Genomic DNA, 20695 nt, shown 5'->3' on the forward strand with positions numbered 1-20695 from the left:
GTTCTTTTGGAAGTACAACACTCATGACCTTGCACTTTTTTACATTTTAGTCACTACATGGAGCCTATAAGGTCACTGTTGAGGAGTTGCAGAGATCCACATCTTGGTTGCAAGAATATGTTGACAGGACAATTTTCAAGCCATAAGAAGTCCAGTTTGCAGTTTCTACAAATGATTCACAAGTCAGCAAACGTGAAAGAAGGTGCTCTGGTGAGGTCAGACCAAAGTTGTACACCTTCCTGAACCCACCAACAGTAAAATCTGGTGGTTATACATTTCTCATCAGCTAGAAGAGAGATGCTGGTGAGAATTCATAGGAGGAAAATAACAGAGTTGAACACCTGCAAGAGGCTGTCCAGGGCTACGGCGTAGATTCACGTTCCAGCAAGACCTCAACCCTTAACATCCAGGCACAGAAACAATGGAATGACACAATGTGTTAACATTGCCCAGTTAGTCAAGGCCTAAATCCAAATATAATGTATTTAAGATATACACCAAAAGCCTTGAAGCGGAGATTGCAACAAATGTTTCTACCTACTGAAGACGTATTCTTGATGTACTTTCTACAGCATCACCGACGTTTAAAAAGCCTGACCTCTCATTCCGATTTTGGCCGATACAGATTTTGGTTTTTGTTTTGTTGCCCAAATAATCTCTATAGGGCAACAATTGGGTGAAATGGGCGACTGAGAAACCAGCCCTCTCTCAAGGTAGCAGAACAGGGGGATTTTCACACCTTTGCGGAAATAGATGAAATTACTACTATTTTTTTCTCGTCTGAGACAAAGATTCAAATTAAAACCTTTGTCTCCCTTCGTTGTTATGCTATACTTTGTGTTGGTTTATCACTCAAAATCCGAATAGAATATATAGAATTGTTCAAGGCGCTGTTATTGTTGGTGGTTTCTGTGGAAAATTAATCTTGAGCATCTTGTTGTGGTCGCTATACACTTTGGGCTTCGCGAAAAAAAAAAAAAAAAATTAATGAATGGTGCTGTGTTTATGTGCAAGTGCAGGTTGGCTAAACGGCGCGCACTGGAAATGTCATTACTTTATTTCCAGAGCGTATACGCTGCACGAGCAGCGGAGCTTCTACTTGTTCCAGCCCCGGAGCCAGATTACACTCATTAAAGCGTGGAGTTGGTGTGCAAGTGAGCGTGCGTCTAGAGGTCTTATTGATTGTGTGCCAGGCCAAGATGAGTATTTAAAAAAGTCTGTCCTGAGTGCTCCATATGGAGGGTTGATGTCGGAGAGTGTGGTCAAGAGGGGGAGAGGCGGAGGGAAGGAAAATGAAGGAAGAGAGGAAAGAAGGACGAGGAGACCTCTTTTTTTTTTTCTTCTGGGCTTTGCTGCCTCTGTCATTAAGCTCTCCCATGTCAAAGACAGATGGAGCAGTTTGTGTGTATGTGCATGCCTTTTGAGTGCAGGGCGTCGTGACCCACCCACGTTTGCACACACACAAACACACACACACACACAAACACACACAGCATTGATCGCTGCCTTTTATCCTGCCCCTGGTGGGGACGTCTCTGGGCACCTAAGACCTCCGCCATCTGCAGTAACTCAACCTTGAGGGTCTGTCGGCTCATCGGCAGCACCGTACCACTTTCGATATATTCAAGGAAAAATTGAGATTCTGATCACTTAATCATTTTTAAGTCTTGAGAAGAAGGACATTTAACTTTATCTTTTGTGGCACCACGTTGCTGTAACCTTAATAGAGACACACTAGTAGGCCTGGGCAATAGAACGATATCCATCGCGATACACAAGATGAATAGGAATAGAAAATACATCTGGTGGACTATTCAATAAAGTCACTGAGCCTCATAGAGATTCTGGATCAGAGAACCTGAGTGTGTTACCCTACAGCTAATGTAACACACTAGCTGTGTGTTACATTGGGATGCAACAGGGATGCAGGGAGTGGAAAGGCTTCTCGGCCTTTGACCCAGCTAAGAAAGGTCAGTGGCATAAACTAACTTACTCGCTATTTGGTTACCTTGTATAACGTAGAGTAACAATTTCATGTTGCTCCCAACATACTGGGCCTTGCTGAACTCCGTGTGGACTCAATGTTTGATGCAAAGCAGACATCCGCAAAGGTAAATCTTTACAACCACGGATGCGTACTTTTTGTGTCGAACTGACTCGCACAGGAAACTGCTCGTCAAGAAGCGGCGTTCACGTCAAACTGTTCATATGCGACACAGAGCTGATAATGTTGAGTCGGTCCAACCAGTTGGAAGTATGCATAGCGTGACTTGCGCTCTCTGTGAAGCGCTAACGTTTGTGAGCTGGCTGCCCTGGTGGAGAAGAAATGGGGCTATGCACCTGACTACATCATCAAAAATGCAAGTACCCATTAGAATTGTGGGAAATTTAGGAATTTGTTACGAGAAATGTAGGCAATCGGTATGCTTCACTATGAAATCTCAACAGATTGCAGACAGTTAGCGACCCACAGCATTTGTACACACAGTGCACACCCAGTGAGCAGTTTCATGTTTTGACACCGTGCCACATAGCTGTATAAAAATAAAGAGAGATTGGAGTGGAGCGAAAGGAGAAAGTAGGCATAACAGCTCAAGAGATGATTGTGGACAAAAGAGGAACGGTCACGTCACTAGCTTGGTAGCATTTTGGATATTTAACAACAAACTAAAAAATATCGATACTGACTGATATTAAATGCTTATATCATGATACATTTTTCGGCCATATTGCTCAGCCCTAATCCCAAGATCTTTTTAGTCCTGTTCCAGATGAGTGTGTTTTGTTTTTTAACTCTCTCCTTTCCATGATAGTTTTGGCCACATTTTCCATGAAAAGCTGCGTTTGACACCAGCAAAGATCGTTGATTTAAAAATCAGTTGGTCAACGGTGGAAAGTTGAACAAATTTTCCTTGGTTTACTCAGATCAAGGGTCAACTGGTCAAGGTTCATCAGATACATCAACCTCCACAAACATCATCTTTGCTCTCAGTTTTGTAGAGATTACATAAAAATAGATGTAATATGCCTTATGAATAACTGGCAATGATGTTGTAATTTCTTCATTTTCCATCCAAAAGTATCTAACAAGAAATTGGCAAAGCAGAATGGCTCCAACTCGAATGATTGCAATCCTCAGGTCAGCCAGTAGCACGGTGTTAGCGTGGTGAGGGTTCAGCTTTAGGTCACTAATTCTAAAGCATTTTATTATAAAAAAAAAAAAAAATGTGTTTGCTACTTCCTTTTCTCTGTATGCAAATATTCAGCCATGACTTTGCTAAGAGGCAAGACTCTCGCAACATTTGTAGCAGCTCTGCCCTCCTCGGCCCTTGCAGGCTGCTACAAACTGTTGGCACTTGCCAAGGCAGCAGTGCCAAGCACAGAGCGAGCCTCCAGCTCCAGCAATCTCCCCGTTACTGTCTGGGGGAGTGTCTGTCCACTCCTCCTCCTTTATTTATATCCGTTTCTTTGTCCTCATTTGCACCCTGCTTTCAAAATTTGAATCCAGATTTGACTCGAATAAGAAGTTATTCATTTTTTTGTGTTTTTTTTTTCTTAATGATTAAACTTCTGCCTTTAAGGTGTGTGTGTGTGTGTGTGTGTGTGTGTGTGTGTGTGTGTGTGTGTGTGTGTGTGTGTGTGTGTGTGTGTGTGTGTGTGTGTGTGTGTGTGTGTGTGTGTGTGTGTGTGTGTGAAACACACTAGCTGTAAGCTACACAGAAAAAAACTCAGTGCTGCAGAGGAAGTGTGTGTGTGTGTATTATAGGAAAAGCCTGTTGTTTATGCTTGAAGTGTGTTAGAGCTGTGCAGCAGTGTGTGTGTGTGTGTGTGCGCGTTTGAAGCTGTGACATCAGTATGCAGGTATTTCTCAACAGACTGCCAGGACTAATGCAGCCAGTAGGCTCCAATTTCCAAATTTCTTTCACTGACACGCACATCGAGTTGCTTGGTGAGACTTGTTGTTTCCACGCATTTCTTTCTTTTTTTTTTTTTTTCACTCCGCTGACTCGGGGTAGCTTTAAGAACACGTAGGAACAGCATCTGAACCTCAGCCTGTTCTTGCCTTTCAGATGCTGCAGATTTTTTGTCTTGGGACCGGGTTGGGATGAGTAGGCCCTACAAGGCAACCCATTTTAGAGGACTGTTTTTTTAATAATTCATGAACCGAGTGACCCCGGTTGTGTTCTGATTCTGCCGTCATATCTGCATCATGACGGATGTCGGTAACTCACAGGTTTCTTTTTGTCATCTCTGAAAACTAGTCTGTTCAGTTTCAGATTTATGCATGTTATTCTTTATAATCGCCTTTGTATTCTTCCGTATTGTCAGGAATGTCATCGTTGACGAAGTACCATTCAGCTGTTATTCATTATGCTCATTCAAACTACAATTTTTAATAAAATAATAAGTTCATCAACCAACAGCTTATACATGGGTCCTTTTTTCTTCTTCTAAAACTCTGCTAATTATCTTCTGTTGGACTCTAAACAGCAGCACTTTTTTGTGGTTTTTCTCTAATGTGCTGAAGTTATTTAAAGAAAAAAAGAAAAAACGGAAACTTGACAGATCAAATCTGGATAGTAAGACCTCAAAGAACATTTTTGCATCTGTGTTTGCCATGAAGAGCCCAATCGGCTCATCTCTTATATCATAAAATCACTTATTTTTACTTTTGCAACAAGTCGTATTCATTTCCACTAAGTAAAAACTAGTCAAAATGTGTTTTCTTTGGTCATATTTACTTTTTGAAATTTTGAACAAACTAGCACTGAAAGTTATTTTTGATGAATAAAATTACTTACTACTTTTTAAATTGAACAGGTTAGAATTGCTTTAGTTATGAGGACCTTATTTTTCCACACTTAACCCGGTAAATAGCTGTAAACGAGTAGCTTGTTCAGAGTTAATTTCATATATTTGTGACTGTGTTGCTCGTTGATGTTGATAATGAGATGTAGTGCTGCTCAGTGGAGCTTTGATATCTACCATCACCCTTCAGGCTGAAACCAAACACCCTTTTTTGTGGCCCTAATCCCACACACCATTCTTCATTCACCTCACACACACCGCTGTCGCACTTTGAGCTAACGTCGAGCTCATCTGGAATGTATCGAGTGCCATAAAAACATATTTACACTCCTTTCCACTTTGTTTTTCAGGTTGCACCCACAAACTGCTTCGTATTTTGATTTGTATTATATATGACGGATCAACACAAAGCAGTGAATAACTGTGATGTAGAAGGAAAATTATGCATGGGTTTTTACAGAACAGTGGACTTTATTTATGGAAGTCAATAGACGTAAAGGGAGCTAAATTCTCTTTCCAGATTTTTATTTGTGTCATACATATAAAAACAATACATCATTTTCTTTAAACCTTATAGTTATTCACCAGATCATGCTGATCTATTATGCAAAAATCAGAAAGGTGCATTGAAGTTTGTGTTTTTTTGTTTTTTTTTTACTGTCTTTGAGTTGTCACCAAAGGATGCGCACACTCAGCGACCGAGGCTTTTCAAATATTTGCTTGTTTTTATTTTTATATAATTTTCTTTCATGAATCATTACATTTACAAGTTCTTAATAAAGCAAGATTGAATCATGAAGGAAAATTTAGCTGAGAAATTCAGTGGTGAAATGCATTTCAGCAGAGTTCACTTACCTAGGAGACGTGGTAGCAGATTCCACAAGTTAATTGCATATAAAATAATTTATATTGTTGCTGTTTCACCACATAAACCCTAATAGTATACGACTGGTTAATCTCAAACTTAGCTGCAGACTTTACTTTAAAGATCAAAATAGTTCTGCAGGACTAGCACCACTTTTCTAATATAGTGTTAGGATTTTTGAGAGATTTAGTTTTTCTAAGGTGGAGAGATTAAATAAATCCATATCACGAGCCATAGAATAAAAAAAACATAATTCAAATGTTTGCTTTTATATTTATTTGGATTAAGAAAATAAAAATGTTTACAAATGCATCTGCAGTTTTAATAAAATTTTCACATGTATAAATATCAATTTTGGGACATTTTGATTTATTGAATTGTGGCACATATGGCTTCCCATATATGCTGTGGTTCAAACCATCTGCTGTGGTTCAAATTGTCTGTAAAGTATATAGAATACTTTTGGTTACATTAGGATAAACTCAGAGTTGGAAGTTATTAATTGGTAAACCTTATGATTGAGTGGCACAGACGTGACAACACGCACGCACACACACACACGCACGCGTACAAAACCCCCCCAAAACCTCAAAATGGCACCAGGGAGGAAGAACCCGCACGTGCCTGCTGAAGATTGATATCAAAATGTTGATTCTTGTCAGAGACTCGTCTAACTCAGACCATCCTTTTCTTTCATCTCCCACTTGTGTAGTTAAAGGACACAGGGCTGTGTTTACTTTCTGCATGTAGGTTTTTATAGTATTAGTCAAACAGAAAAGCCAAGTTACCGCAGATTATTTGAAGAGCCTCGGCTTCACAGAAACCATTGATTGAGATTTCATCTGCAGGCAAGGCTGCTGAGGTCATACTCTCACCTTGAGTCACTTCAGCCCACCGTACGACGCTGTGACACAATAAGTGTTAAAAGCAACTCGAGTCAAATGGGGAGAAGGGTTTTTACCGCTGTGTCCCAATGTCGATGAAGATCAAGGTCTTTGTAGTGTTTAGTGAAGTGGAACTGGAGATGATCTAAATGACTTACGCAGTCTGGTCTGGATATTACACTTTGTGGTGATCAGCGTGGCAGCATACCTCCTACACACATCTGCATTTTTACACAAAGCAAAACTATTAAAAGCATTTGTTGTTTATTTAAAAAAAATTAAGATCTTTTTTGTTAATTTCTACCTGAACCGAAGACTAACTGTGAGTAGAGGAGGACAGAGTTGTTCCAGTTGAAACAATGCACACACCTCATTTCACAACAGGAAAAGCCCACTTAATAGACAAAGGAGAAGTATTTTGTATGTTCAGTTTGGGTTTATGTAGATTTGTTGTCTTTTTTTTGCTGCTGTTCATGGTTTTCCCCCAGATTATTATAATCCTGGTGGGCCACCAGGCTTTACTTGCGCCCCCACCAGGCTTAGCATTGTTTATTTATTTTTAGTTTATTTTAATGTTTGCCCCGTTTTTAAAACGTTATAGTTGGACTTCGGGTATTAATCTTCCAAGAACACACAATTATCAAGTGATATTTTCAAATTTCCTGTCAACTTTAAATATTTTTTTTAACTCAAAAAAAAAAAAAAAATGCCAGTCATCCAGCGGACTACGATCGGATTTAGAAACTTTTCTGGGGGAAACCCTGACATTGATGGCAAAGTTTTACCTACATGTCAGCAAGTTCACTTCTAAGTGTAAAAGAAATGATAATATTTTACTGATAATGAAACTGACTGACTTTGAAGCTGTTTTTGTGATTGTATGGATTGATTGCTTAACTGTGACGTGTCGACTGGAAAGAACAAAATGATCTGATTGTTAGGAATTCGACTGGTTGGTCAGTTGACAAGATGGTGTTCCTATTACTTTTTTATGGCCATTTTTATACCACTGCAGTGCTCAGGAGCAGTTAATTTATTTCAGTAGGATAGGTTAAGACATTGCTGAGTTATGCTTTGTAAGTCATCAACCAAGCTCTTTAGGCTTTGTTTCTCAATCCTCACAAGTCTGTGGCTATGCCTGATCATTTAGCTCATTTTCATACCAAAGGTTTTCCTTCCACTCAATTTTCCAGTATTATACTTGGATATTGCACTCTTAGGACCTCTGTCGTTAGCAATGACCTTTTGTGTCAAACTTTTTTTTAGTCACGGCTGTCAATGAACGTGTGTTGCACAACTAGTGTGTCAACAGACTTCCTCGTGATTGGTGTAGACCATACGATAACATCCGTGTACAAAAAAGATGCACTTCCTAAAAGTATTCAACAGAAAAACATTAGATTGGAATTAAATGACGTAAGCCGTGTGGATTCTATCAGCAGATTCCTGTTAAGTGCTCAGGGCGCAAAATTTTCTCCCTGCATCCTTGTTGTAAATGTTTTGGTGAAATGGAAACATTTCCAACTCATGAAATGATCCCTTGTTTAATAATTTAAAGCTGTTCAGTATAAAACACCTGCCAGAGCGACGCCGCATGTCTGTTTTGCCATGAATTTTTAAGAGTTTTTCATCTACGCATGACATGACAGCAGAGGACATTTGGTGCGTTTTTCTCGTCTTCTAAGGTTTTTATTGTTGTTCCTTCAAACACATCTTAGCATAAAATCAGAGTCTGACTCATAACAGCCACCAGTTCCTCCCACTACCTGCTAAAACGCAATGAACTCTTCCTGTTGTCCTACAGAGCTGCGTCCAGAGAGTAATGTTGACAGCATCACTTTGTTTATGCTCTGATCTTGGAGTGAGGAATGAAAATTACATTCAATTCAAACGTGTTTTTTTTATTATTCTATTATATATTGTTCACCATATACTGGGATGAATAAGTTGCCATAGTAACAAAAACTCATTTTGTGGTTTTTGTGATAAATATGAACTGAAGCTGTTGATATTTGCATGTCCTAAAAACTGAAAGGGGGATTTTTTAATTGTTCTGGCCATTTTTAAAATTCTTTACTAATCCAGCAGTTTTTTAACCAAAGTTTGACCATTTCAAACAGAAATGAGAAAAAAAAAGTTTTTTTTCCATTATACAAATGTTTACATTATCACCGTATTTACCATTATGTCTTATGTCTATTATTTTCACAGATTAAATGTTGAATATTTTGCTCACTTTGAATTGCTAAGCGTCACTGTTTCTTTGACAGGGCAGAGTTTTAAAATTTCTGTCCGAAACCAAAATTCTCACTTTACAGAACTTTTGAAAACATTTTTGGTTGTTTAATATTGATTCAGTCAAGCTTTGCTCGCTGTACTCTGCTTGTTTTACTACAAACACGAAGTCAAAAATGACAACTAGAGATGTGCCGATCAGGTTTTTTCCTGCCGATACTGATACCGATCACCCATGAGAGCCGATCACTGATACCGATCACATAATTATTTTTTTTTTTTTTATCATAAACACTACCGGTTACATTATGTGGAAAAAAGAACCATGAATTTACCTTAATTTAGACAAAAACTTGTTTTTAATAACTTTTTCCAAGAAGAAAACTAAACAAATCGGGCATTGTGCATTTTGTACTGCTATCGGTAATACTATCTTTAACAGACTGATAACATATGAAGGCTCTGAAGAGGCTAAATAATGCAAAGAGCCAAAATAAAACCTCTCAACATTTCCAAAAAAAATTAAAGTATAAAACTTAACATTCAAAGGCAAGTACAGGATCCATTACAATAAACAAATCCAGAGTTACTGCATAAAAACTTCCTGATAGCATGACGGCTAGCTGATTACTGCTAGTTGTGAGTGGCTGTTTCTGACTGAGCGGAGTAATTATGCAGAGCGAGGAGATCGATTATTTTTTTAGAGATTATCTGTCTCATGTTAGGACAGCGAAAGTTTTAATACGTATGTAAAATGTATTTTTTTAGGTTAGATGCTGCGGCTTTAAACAGAGGTTCGGTGTGAGAGTCACTACCAGGTGGAGCAGAAGCGGCGCTCYGTCTGTGAAATATTACTACCTGTAGCGCGTAGCAGCGGTTCAACAGCGAGAGCAGAACCACATCGCAGCTCGAAGACTTAAATAATTTTGCAGGTTATTTGTTTGGCTTTCTGACCATCATGCTAATCCGGGTGAGTGTTTGTAGCTGTGCGCGGCTTTACCTGCTATCTGATCCACCGTATGTCTTTTTTACTGCAGTGAGCCTCGATGTAGCCGAACTCCGTCAAGTATGGCATTGTTTTTATGTCGTATTAGCTTTGTTGTGTTGATGCATTTTRACGTGCTTCAATTTTCCGCCACAACACGCAAACGTCCCCATTCACTCAGTGCGTTATAGTTCCACATCGCTTAGGATTTGTTGCTGCGCGTTTGCGCAGTGTGAAGGAAAGAGGAGACCAGCTGCACAGGCAGRVTGCGAAATGAGATGCAGGTGATCGGTATCGGCAACAAGAGCCGATCACCGATCATGCACTTTTTCACGAAAATCGGCCGATTGTGATTGGTGACCGATCGATCGGCACACCTCTAACGACAACGTATAATATCCTAACTAGATGAAAAAAAAATTTTGTCACTTCATATTTCTACATGACTGGAGGTTTGTCTCTGTTTCAGCCTATATTCCTTGTTTTGCTTTGTGGTAATCAGAGCCTGACTACTACTCACTCTGCCTCGCTGCCTTTGGGGGAGGGGACGGTTTACTTCGAGTTGTATGAGGTTTCAGCTGTATCTGCGAATGCGATAGCATGCTGTAGTTTGATGAAACTGTGAAAGAGGAAACAGGAAGAACTTCCAGGCCAGCTGTAAAGTACGGGGGTGGAGGCATCATGGTGTGGGCCGTTTCGCTGCAGGAGGAACTGGCATCATGGGGAAAGAAAACTGTGTGGGAGTATTGAGCAACATGTCAAAACCTCAGCCAGGAAGTTAAAGTTGGGTCACAAAAGGTTCTTGAGGTCATTGGTGACCCTTAAGATATAGCCAGATCAGACACAAAGCGGCTAAAGAACAGCAAAGCCAAGGCTTCAGGGCGGCCATCATGAAACCTTGACGTTGGTCTTAAAGAAAATTTCTGAGTAAGACATGTTTGTTCGCAAGGCAGTCTAAAAACCTAGCTCATCATCTTCTTCGATTATTCTATTAAATTAAAACAGGCTTTGTAATCCCAGTTGACCTAAAAAATTAAAAGTTTAGTCCGATTTTATGTTTGACACTAGGGCTGGAACGATTAATCATGATTAATCGATTATTCAAATAATCATCATCTAATTTAGTAACAGCACAAATGCTTAAAAAGGCCATTTGCTGGAAATAACATTCAGAGCAGTAACTCAGCCAAAATTGTACAAAATATACATACATTTTGCATTTAAGTTAAGAAATAATAAATACATGGCACAGTTTTTCAGCTTCACGTCGTTCAAAATCACTAAAGGAGTTCAGTGTTGTTGCATTTTAGGCAATACAATGTTTGTTTTCTTATTTTAAAAAATAATTTATTTCTGTTGCATAAAAGAGGCTAAAGTGGTTTAATGAAAAATCGAGTAATCATCAGAATAATCGATTACTAAAATAAGCAACCTTATTTGACACAGCGAAGAGAAATATCCTTTATGCAGTGTGTGGCTCTAATGTATTCTTAACTATGATGAGTAAACGTTTTGTTTGGCAGCTGAATGATCTGCGTCTTTCCTCTCCTTTCTTCTGCTTCTTGGAATCAGTGCCATCGTATGAGGAGATGCAGGAAACGGTTCAACGTTTTCCGCGAACGACTGTCAGGTTTTTTTTTCTGCCCGATTCCTAATTTCGACAGCTCGTATAATGAGGCTTTTTTTTTTTTTTTTTTTTTTTTTTTTTAAGAAGACTAAAGCCGAGGCTCTAGGACCCGCTGTTTGCCGAAGTTAGCAGCGAGACATTGCTGCATGTTTGAGGCGCAGGCTGGAGAAGTGCTGATGCAACAGTGAGAATGTCTTGCCCCTGACATATGTAGCTCTACCTTTTTGTGGTTTCCTGCATTCGGGCTTCTTCTGTTTTTTGGTGTTTTGTGTTTCGACTTGATGTGCTAAAGTCAGTTTGTGGAGGTGAAGAGAAGTGTGGACTGTGGTTTTTCACAGAACTGGCTAACCAAAAAGCGCATGTCACAAGTTGAAAGCGATGATCTCACTTTATATCCTACCGCTTCTATCTTAATGCTCACCTTTTTTTTAATATATCACTGAATAAAATCACCTAAACATGGAAGTGGAAACTTGTAATGAAAAAAAAAAACAACTTTCACATAAATGTATCTGTATTTTATGTTTTCCTCTTCCCTCCCATTCACGCATTATTCCCTTATTTTGCCTTAAACATCACGCTCCCAGCAGTAATCCCTTCTTCCATCATTCGGAGCGTGCAGTAGGTGCTGTGATGTTCAGAAGAGAGCTGATGGAAGATAAGAGAGCCGTCTGGAATCTATTAGCCGGTGGAGGCATCAGCGCTGCACTGTGGGAACCTTATTGATTGTCCTCCTTTATAATCATTCCACCTCTTTTCCCATCATCTGGCTCAAGCACAAGTCATATCTGTTTCTCTCTCGTCCCGTTTTCCTCTATTCCTCCCCCTTTTTTTTCCTGCTTGCTCTTATTTTGCTATTTGGTTCACTTTCTTAATATAAATCTCACGGCAGCTGTGCTTGATTACCGGTAGGTGTTCCATACTTGGATGGGCTGTTTTTCCAAATCAAGGCTCAAGCTTTTAATGGACAAGTTCAAAGTCGTCGTCCCCCCCTCCCCCCTCCCCCCAAAAGTTCAGGCTGAAATTACTGGAACTAATATTCTCACTCATGATGCTTCCCGTCTCCGCGTCGCTGATTTTTAGAGAATCGTTGTCGACCCGTAAAACTGCTATTAGCGGCTTTGAATAATTCTTATAATAAAATGTAATATTTACCCATCTGGCGCTGTGGATGTGCATTCGTATTCAAAGAGCAGTAGTAGATATGGGCTCCTCTCTTATTTAGCTTGAATGTTATGAATCAATAAGAAGCTTTCAAAGCCTTGACATCACCTGGGCTTTCATGATTTGTTAAAATACATTCTCATGTTTGTCTACAGAAAGCAACATAAACTGACCTGGAATAAAAAAAAAACACGTTTGGTCTCATTTAATGACAGCAGAAAACATAATCATGTGCGTCTTTTTTCTTTAAGCATATGTGAATATCTTGTACCGTCTGCTAGGAAATCACTGGTTCAGCTTCTGGGATTTTCTAACTCGGCTGACTGAAAGGTCTGGAAATACACGAGAGAGGCAGGAAAACAATGCAGGAGCATGTCAAAAACCCGTAACGGAGTGTCTGGAAATCTAGTTTGAGATCTTTGTGTTTTCATTATTTATGAGCAGCTGCACCACTAAGGTCTTAGATGGGCCTGAGCAGTTTATCAAAACATCAACACGATATCGGTGTGCTCAGTTTTTATGTTGCCAAAAGACCGTTTGGGTTCATGGATTCATATGGCACTTGGCAACGATGCGTTTTGGAGTAACCCTGCAGTTAGAGCTGAACGATGCATCGCCATCAATGTTCAATAATCAAATGGTTGTTTGGAGCACAATAGTTATTGTTTTCCTAGAGTTACAAGGTTGGATTTTCCTCGACAAATGTAATATTTAGCTCCGACTGGACATAAACGACATGGTCCCAAAGGTCAGAGTGACGGAAGCACAAATGAGAGCGAAAGCGGAAAGAAAAAAATTGAATATTACTGTGTTTGTAATAGTTTTCTAATATCCTGCAGCAGCTGACTCTTACACGAGAAACAAGCGACTGAGGATGCAGAAAGTCTAATATTTCCCTGCAATTTTTGAATATTACAACCGATTTGAATATTTGAAATTTCTTGTCCGTATAAGATTACAAAATATGACGAGTCAAGATATTTTTAGCTTTGGGGCTAAAATAGTTGTTCACAACAAAAAAAAAAAAAAATGCAAACGGCCGCGATCAGAATCGAATCCAAACTTACCGACTCGTTTGTCTGATCTTGGAAGGTGGGTGGTTCGCCTGAAATGAAACGCCGCTAAACATCTGCAGGTGGGACTCGCATTTTTCTTTTTTCAACCGACCCTCTGCATCTGGTGTAGCACAAGCTGTAATTTAACTAAATGAGACAAATAAGATTGCAATTATTTCGTTCGTAGGTCATTCACTGACTGATTCATGCTGAACACATGTGCTCTCGGAGCCTAGAGATGAAAGGCAGCCTGTGCAGAGGATAAGGCTTCGGTAGATGTCTCGGTTTCACGCTCGTGAACAATCTTTGACGCAGATAAGAAAGTGTTCGTGCTTGTGACATCCAGCCATTCTCCCGTTCGTTTGTTTCCTCTGAATCCTTCTAAATATGCAGTTGCTTCTGGCAAACTTCAGAGATTCGACGCCGATACCAACCGCTTTTCTGCCCCGACGTCTTGAGTGGATGAGAAGCTGATCAGCAGCATTTTTTGATGTTAACTCTATCAGCGGTTTGGCCTTGCTTTCTGCTTCCTGTCGCAGCAGCACCGAGGTCTTTTGTTTATGTGTTTGTCAGCTTGATTCCGGAAAAAACTACCTGGCCACAGTTCATGAGTAGTTAGCTGAGAGGTAGAGCCCCGCCACAGGAAAAACCCTGCATGCCTCTCCGCAGCCTCCTCTGACTGTTACTAGTTTCTATTTCGCCTGTGCAAAGTTGGCGATCTTGTTTTTTTTGTTTTGTTTTAATGAGAGAGGAAAATGGTCAGACAGCTACATGCAGATGCTGTTGGTCAGTTTTTCTTTTTTTTTTCTTTACTAACAAAGAAAACTCTCCTAACTTTGAGCTGAGATCAATTTTGGTTACATACATGCCCATGTGGTGGGGGTCGGTGGGGGGTGCTCATGCAGATTTTGACTTTAATCAGGTCTTAAACTCTTCATTGACTGGACATATGTGGCTTTAGTTTAATTAACAAATATCTTTAAAAAAAACTAACTGTTGAAGATAAAACTTACGTTGGTCCAGGCATAAATTTGTATGCAATTCCTTTGATCTAAGAAGTTTGAGAGAAAAAAAGGACCAATTTTCATAGTTTCATATTTAGAACTGCGACGCATTGCCAAAAAAGTCACCACAAAAAGCTAAAAAAAAAAAAAAAACAACCTTTTATTACAGCACATGTTCACTGTGGCATTGTTTTGAAACATTTCTGTCACAAGGTTTATTTTCATCTGGTGTTAACCCTACGGATTCTGAACAGGTTGAAGGTCCAGACTCTCTCCGTTTGAGCCTCATGAATTCTGGCGTTGTTACCTTGGAACGTCCTCGTACCATCAGGGAAGACTCTTCAGTGCTAACTGCAATAACTTACCCATTTGTCGTTCTTCCTAGAATAACGCCACTCTAACAAGCTGATATTTAGTCAGGATTTTTGCTGTCAGCTGTTGAGCAGACATGCAGCTTGTTGTTTGCCATGTATGGTTTGGTTCAACGTCGCCTTCGTAAGAGTGACGGGGCAGGGACTCTTGAGTCTGATTCTTCATTTTTGCAGATCAACACCTGATCTATTTTAACTGGTTTCTCAACATCGGTCGTCCTTCATCCTGATTGGCTTTTCCTTTGTCATGTCAAATGTGAACTGAAGAAGTTAACGACTGAGAGGAAATGGTAAACCAAGTCAAAGGGAACACAAGCAATGATTTTTGGGGAAATCATTTTTTGGGAAATTTAAAACTTTAATGTTGTTTGTATCGACTTTATCTCTACCTACTGGTGGAGCTTAGATATTTCTGTTTTTTTGGACGCCTAAAGGGTCAAAAATATATTCAGTTGGTGTGTCAGACTTCCTTTCTCGAGTGATTCTAGTGTAGAAGAGGCTCAGATCAGCTCTGCTCAGACTAAAGCTAAAACTCGGAGAGTAAAGACTTTTTTTTCCCCCCCTCCAAAGTGGAGTAACTGTACTCCAGAGACACACTTCAGATTTATACTTGTGTACTCAAGATAAGCACCAAATTTCTTGATTTTCACTTTGCTTTGTCCATCAATGTATTTCTAAAGCGCGTAAATCAATAGTTTCTGTCTGCTTAAGTTAATCTGGACTCAGAAACGTTACCTGACTTGGCCCCTGTTGAGTGGATTTCATCAGAAGAGTTGAATCCCTCATCCTGTTAGGTGAGATTTACGCCTGTTTGGCATCTTTCAGTAATCCAAAGTGATGAAACACATCCAGTTCCTCTTGTGTCTGTGGGCCCTGTCACATCCTGTGGTGTCTAGTTTACAAAATGCTTAAGGTTGACTCAGTGCTTGTGAAATTTATGAACCTTTAAACGAGAATCCCTGTCGTAAATTCATCAAGTGAGACATTTCTGGATTTTTCCAAAAAGCCAGAAGGCTGCTGCTCGACTTGTTCACCAACAAGTCGCTGAACAGAGTCGTCAAACATCCAGGCCACCGCCATGGGGCCGTTTAGATGTGCAGATAACCAAGCTAAGTTTGTGGATGCATCTTCTGAGCAACACTAAAGAGGTTAATCTAATCTTAAACCATCTGCTGCATGTGGCTGAGCTTCATGCACGTTTTTATAACGGTATCCTCTTGTCTTTTTTCTATTCAACCTCTCCACCCTCCGCTCGCTTTGACCCGCTTGCTTCTGTGGAAATGCGCTCCATCAGGGTCAGAGTGGGTGGATTTTTGTGTGCGTGGAAAGACGCGCCGCTTAGTATTGCCGTGTTTACCGTTTGTTTGCTCGTGGTTAATAACTGACCCACTTATGTGTTTTTTTTCTTTCTCACTTTGTGTCTCTGCAGGAAGTTTGGGGAGCGCCCTCAGCCACAGCGCCTAACAAGGTGAGAAATGTTTTGCTGGATTTGTTTTGTCCCTTGCAGTATGTAACGTGCGTTAATTTCTCGTGTTTTGATATGTCCCTCCATCCGCTTGGAAACTGAAGTCTTTGGTGACTTGCGTGTGGTCAGAATTTCATCTAAAGATAGAATGGCTGTGCTGCCTCCAACCGCTTAAAATTCTTCCCCATTTTGACAGGTTTCAACCACAAACTTCAAAGTATTCTGTTGGGGTTTTATGTGGTAGACGTACACAAGCTTGGACTGCAGCTACCAGTTATTTTAGTAATCGATTAATCTGAAATTCTGACAATTAATCAATTACACAGACAATTAATCGATTATTCCGACGATTAATCGATTAAGCGGTTTTTCTGGTTAATCCATTGGCTACAAAAATTATTAATCGAATAAAAAATTGGCACGTTCTGCAGGGTTTTCATTTAACCACTTAAGCCTTTTTATACTATATTAGAAATACATTAAAAGATACAAATAAACAAATAATTCAGTTCTTTTTAAATGGGAAAATAAACATTTTATTCCCTAAAATTGAGCGACAGCACTCCTTTAGTGTACACTTGATTATTTGTAGCAAAGGATGCATCAGGCTACAGAGTACTAGATTATGTTTTGGTTAAATGAAACCAAAACTGGACACCAGACGTCACCCTGAATCACAGCGTGTCTCTACGGGAAGACAGTGATGACACCGTTATGCTGTGGGGATTTTTTTAATTAATTTTTTTCTCAGTAGAGACGGGAAAGAGTTTTTTTTATAAAAAGCTGATGGAGGCTGGAAAAGACTTTTGGCTGAAGTGGAGGTTCAACTTCTCCAAGAAACTAAAGATGACTGAATTAAAACAGATGCTTTTTCTTTCAGAATGTGTTTGTGAAAGTTTCTCCATTTTTTCCCAATGAAATAAATTTCCAGTAAAATCCATGTAAGGGGTTTTGATACTTTTTCGTGGCGCTGAAGTTCTGGTGATGTCGGTAAGGTCTGCTGTGCATTTCTGCGTTTCCGGGCGGATTGTCTTCGCACCATCTTTTGCCGTCAGCCATCCTCAGTCTATCCGTCGTTCCCTGTTGTATCACATCACAGCTGCTCCGCCGCCATCGATTATGGGTCTGATCTCCGCTGAGACTTTCCTGTTCATAAGCCTGCGTGGAAACGAGCTGCTTTCTCACAGTTTGTGGACATTCAACCCCGAGAGCCGGGACTTCTCCTCCATCCTCAGTCTTCGGCTCTAAAAACGTGAAGTGTCGAGCACGACCCCGCTGCAGGTTTTCGGAGCGTTTCGTTTGCCCTGCAGTTCGCTGCGAGTCATTCGGCGCTCCATGCTGTCGGATGCTGCGGCTCGCTGCAAAGCGCTTGCATGTGTTTCGCTTTTTTTGCTTGTCATCTTTGTTATTTGGAACAGGTTATTGGGTTTTGCGTGCGCACATGTGCTCGGCCTTCGCACATGGCTCTCGGCGAGGAAATTGAGGGGTTGCACGTTGCCTGGAACAGCCGCGCTTTGGGTTTTGAGGAAAAAAAGAAAGAAAAAAATGGGGCCCCTGCACCTTTTGATGTGTCCCCCTCTTTATTCCTGTGCTGCCAGTTCCCTGGCTTGCAAGTGGCCCTTGGGTTCATGTGATGGTTTTTTGATGGCCCAAAATATGACAGACGTGGAGCTTGCTCTTTCTCTCTCTCTTCCCTCTAAAACGGTCCGCTTTAAGTGTTGCTTGTGGTTGTACCACTGTGCATCGTGATGTTCTGCTCTTTGTTTTTTTTACTTCTCAATTCCCCATTTCTAAAGGTTTCGCTACATCAATTTTCCACTTTTATACGGGGCTGGATGACTTTCTGTTTGGCATCAGCCCTGACCTCAGAGAGAGTGCATCATCCCTTTTCAGGGTCTGTAGTCCACAGAGAGGGTTGCAGGTTTGAATCTGTAGGTGACTGTGTGAAGGGGGATCTGTGGAAGTTACGCAGCTATGTTGGTGTGGATTGCCTGACGAATCACCCAGCTGTCACAGCAAAAACATGTCAAAACTTTCTTTTTTGTTGTAGTTATAGTTGAGTATTTCACATCATTACACACATTTGAACCCTTTCATGCATATTGGTCACTACAGTGGACAGCTATCTAAAAGGCATTTTCTTGTAGATTTGTATGTTATAAATGCACACAGACCACTGAAGAGGACACATCATAAAGCACACTATCAACAACTGGCCATCAGCTGCAAATGCAAGAAATTATTTTTGTTAAATCCAATATGGCCGACAGACAAAAAAAGCACACCAACCAACCCGGTCCCTCCCTCTACTGTAGACGACTCTTAGAGGTAAAAACGATACTGTGACATTAGGTAACCCCTAAAGAACAATACTACTTATGTATTTTTATAAAATAACAACTTTGTATTTGGAGAAAATTACAATTGATCACCTAAAAAATAAAAAAGATTTTTTTTTTTACAAAATGTTTTTTCCTATAGACTTCAGTATCCATTCTGTTTGTTTTTTGTTTGGGAAATTTAGAATGTCTTCCTGTTCCAGTGCTAAATATTTGGTAGTAGTTAAATTCCATTGATATCTGAGAGTTTACTGACATTATCATGCCATAGCAATTGTATCACTTTAAAATGGCTTCAAAACATTATTATTGTCTATTGCAAACATTTTTTGGAGGATTTATCATACAGCAAAATTTGCTATTGTAACAGGGGAAAAGTATAGTGGCCTTCTTTTTTTCAAGCAGCTAACGGCCACTGTGCAGCAACAGGTGGTGGAGGGGCAGTTCTGTATTTCTGCATGCTAATGAAAAAGAAAACTCTGGTCATTACTTGGGCATTTTATGGATGGGATTTAAACCGCAGGAGGGGGATGATGGACAAGCTACAGCGGGTTTGAATCTGTGAGTTGCACCTCGCATGTTTAGAACTCCGTTTAGCAGCTCAACCTCCATTTTTCTAGGAAAAGTACCCCGGTAGCTCAACAATAATCCCTCAAATAAATTAAGGGATTATTCAATACAGTATTAGACTGCTAATATACTGGATAGCTGTGGCACTAATTGCACCATACTTGAGCTCAGTCGGTTGGGCAGATGCAGAACGTCACAAGTCGATAGACGAATAAACTGATGTAGGAAAAATCTCTACTGCTTTTGACATCAGTTGGTGTTGAAAATGTTAAATGTTAAAAATGTTTTCCCCTTTTGCTCAGCACAGTTTTTTGTTTCAAAATCTGTTAAGGTTTGGGAGGTTCAATCAGCGGGGCTTCTGAAGCTAGTTGAGCTTTTTCACTGTGTATGACTGTAAAAAGGTGCTCACTCTCTACGTGTGTGTGTGTGGGGGGGGGGGGGGGTGCAGTGAAGGACAGGGACAGTCCCACTCTGCTTTAGCTGCTGTTGCGGATGAAAAGCCAGATGCCTTGTCTGCTCCTCTTCATCTCAAGACTCATTTAACTTACTTTTGCCCACACACACACCACAGTCCTTCTGTTTTTTTGTTTGTTTGTTTGTTTGTTTGTTTGTTGTTTTTTTTTTACTGGTATGTTTTTGACACTTTTTTTTGGTGGTCTCACCTCTTGTACATTTCCCCTTTTTATTTGTTTTATCTGTTCTCCTTTTCTCTGTTTCCCTTCCCTCTGTCGTCTTCTGCCTCTGCTGGAGTTTCTTCTCTTAGAATAAACATGCAAATTTCCTTGAAGCCCCAAAAAAATTACAGCTCTCCTTCCTGTCATTCTGCTATTGCTTCAGATTATTTGCGATACTTTCTGTGTTTTCCTTTTGCTCTGCTCTGATAAACTTGATTCATACTTTCTGCGGGGGGATAGGAAGGGTTCTTTATAAACAATTTGTGCTTAATTTGCTTAAAAAGCTGGATGCGTGTTTTTAATTTTGCATGCTAAATTTCAAGAACATGTCTTTTTTTTTTTTTTCTTTTTTTTATGTTTGTCTACACGCTAGTTTTCCACAGGAAGTTGGTTTGTGTGCGCTGGTCACTGTCTCACTTCTCCTTCCGTCTTTTGCGCTAAAGGAGACACAACTTGATGCTCCGAGTGAGAGGCGGCCGATCAGCCAGTTCATCCTAGAAACACCAGATTTGATCTGACTTAGTTTTTTTTTTATATACTACATATATACATATATACACTGCTCAAAAAATAAAGGGAACACTTAAACAACACAATATAACTCCAAGTAAATCAAACTTCTGTGAAATCAAACTGTCCACTTAGGAA

General features: G+C 40.0%; 1 protein-coding gene across 1 annotated transcript in view; it reads left to right on the plus strand.

The window, feature by feature from the left end:
* The window catches only part of rbpjb (recombination signal binding protein for immunoglobulin kappa J region b), a 51219-nt gene that overhangs the window by 13755 nt on the left and 16769 nt on the right, over positions 1-20695 (plus strand). The window contains exon 2 of the mRNA XM_008435485.2: positions 16429-16467. Coding sequence (XP_008433707.1) covers positions 16429-16467 — 39 coding nt within the window. The remainder of the gene's footprint in view (positions 1-16428; positions 16468-20695) is intronic.

This window comes from Poecilia reticulata, linkage group LG18 (assembly GCF_000633615.1).
Source record: "Poecilia reticulata strain Guanapo linkage group LG18, Guppy_female_1.0+MT, whole genome shotgun sequence".
Lineage (NCBI taxonomy): Eukaryota > Metazoa > Chordata > Actinopteri > Cyprinodontiformes > Poeciliidae > Poecilia > Poecilia reticulata.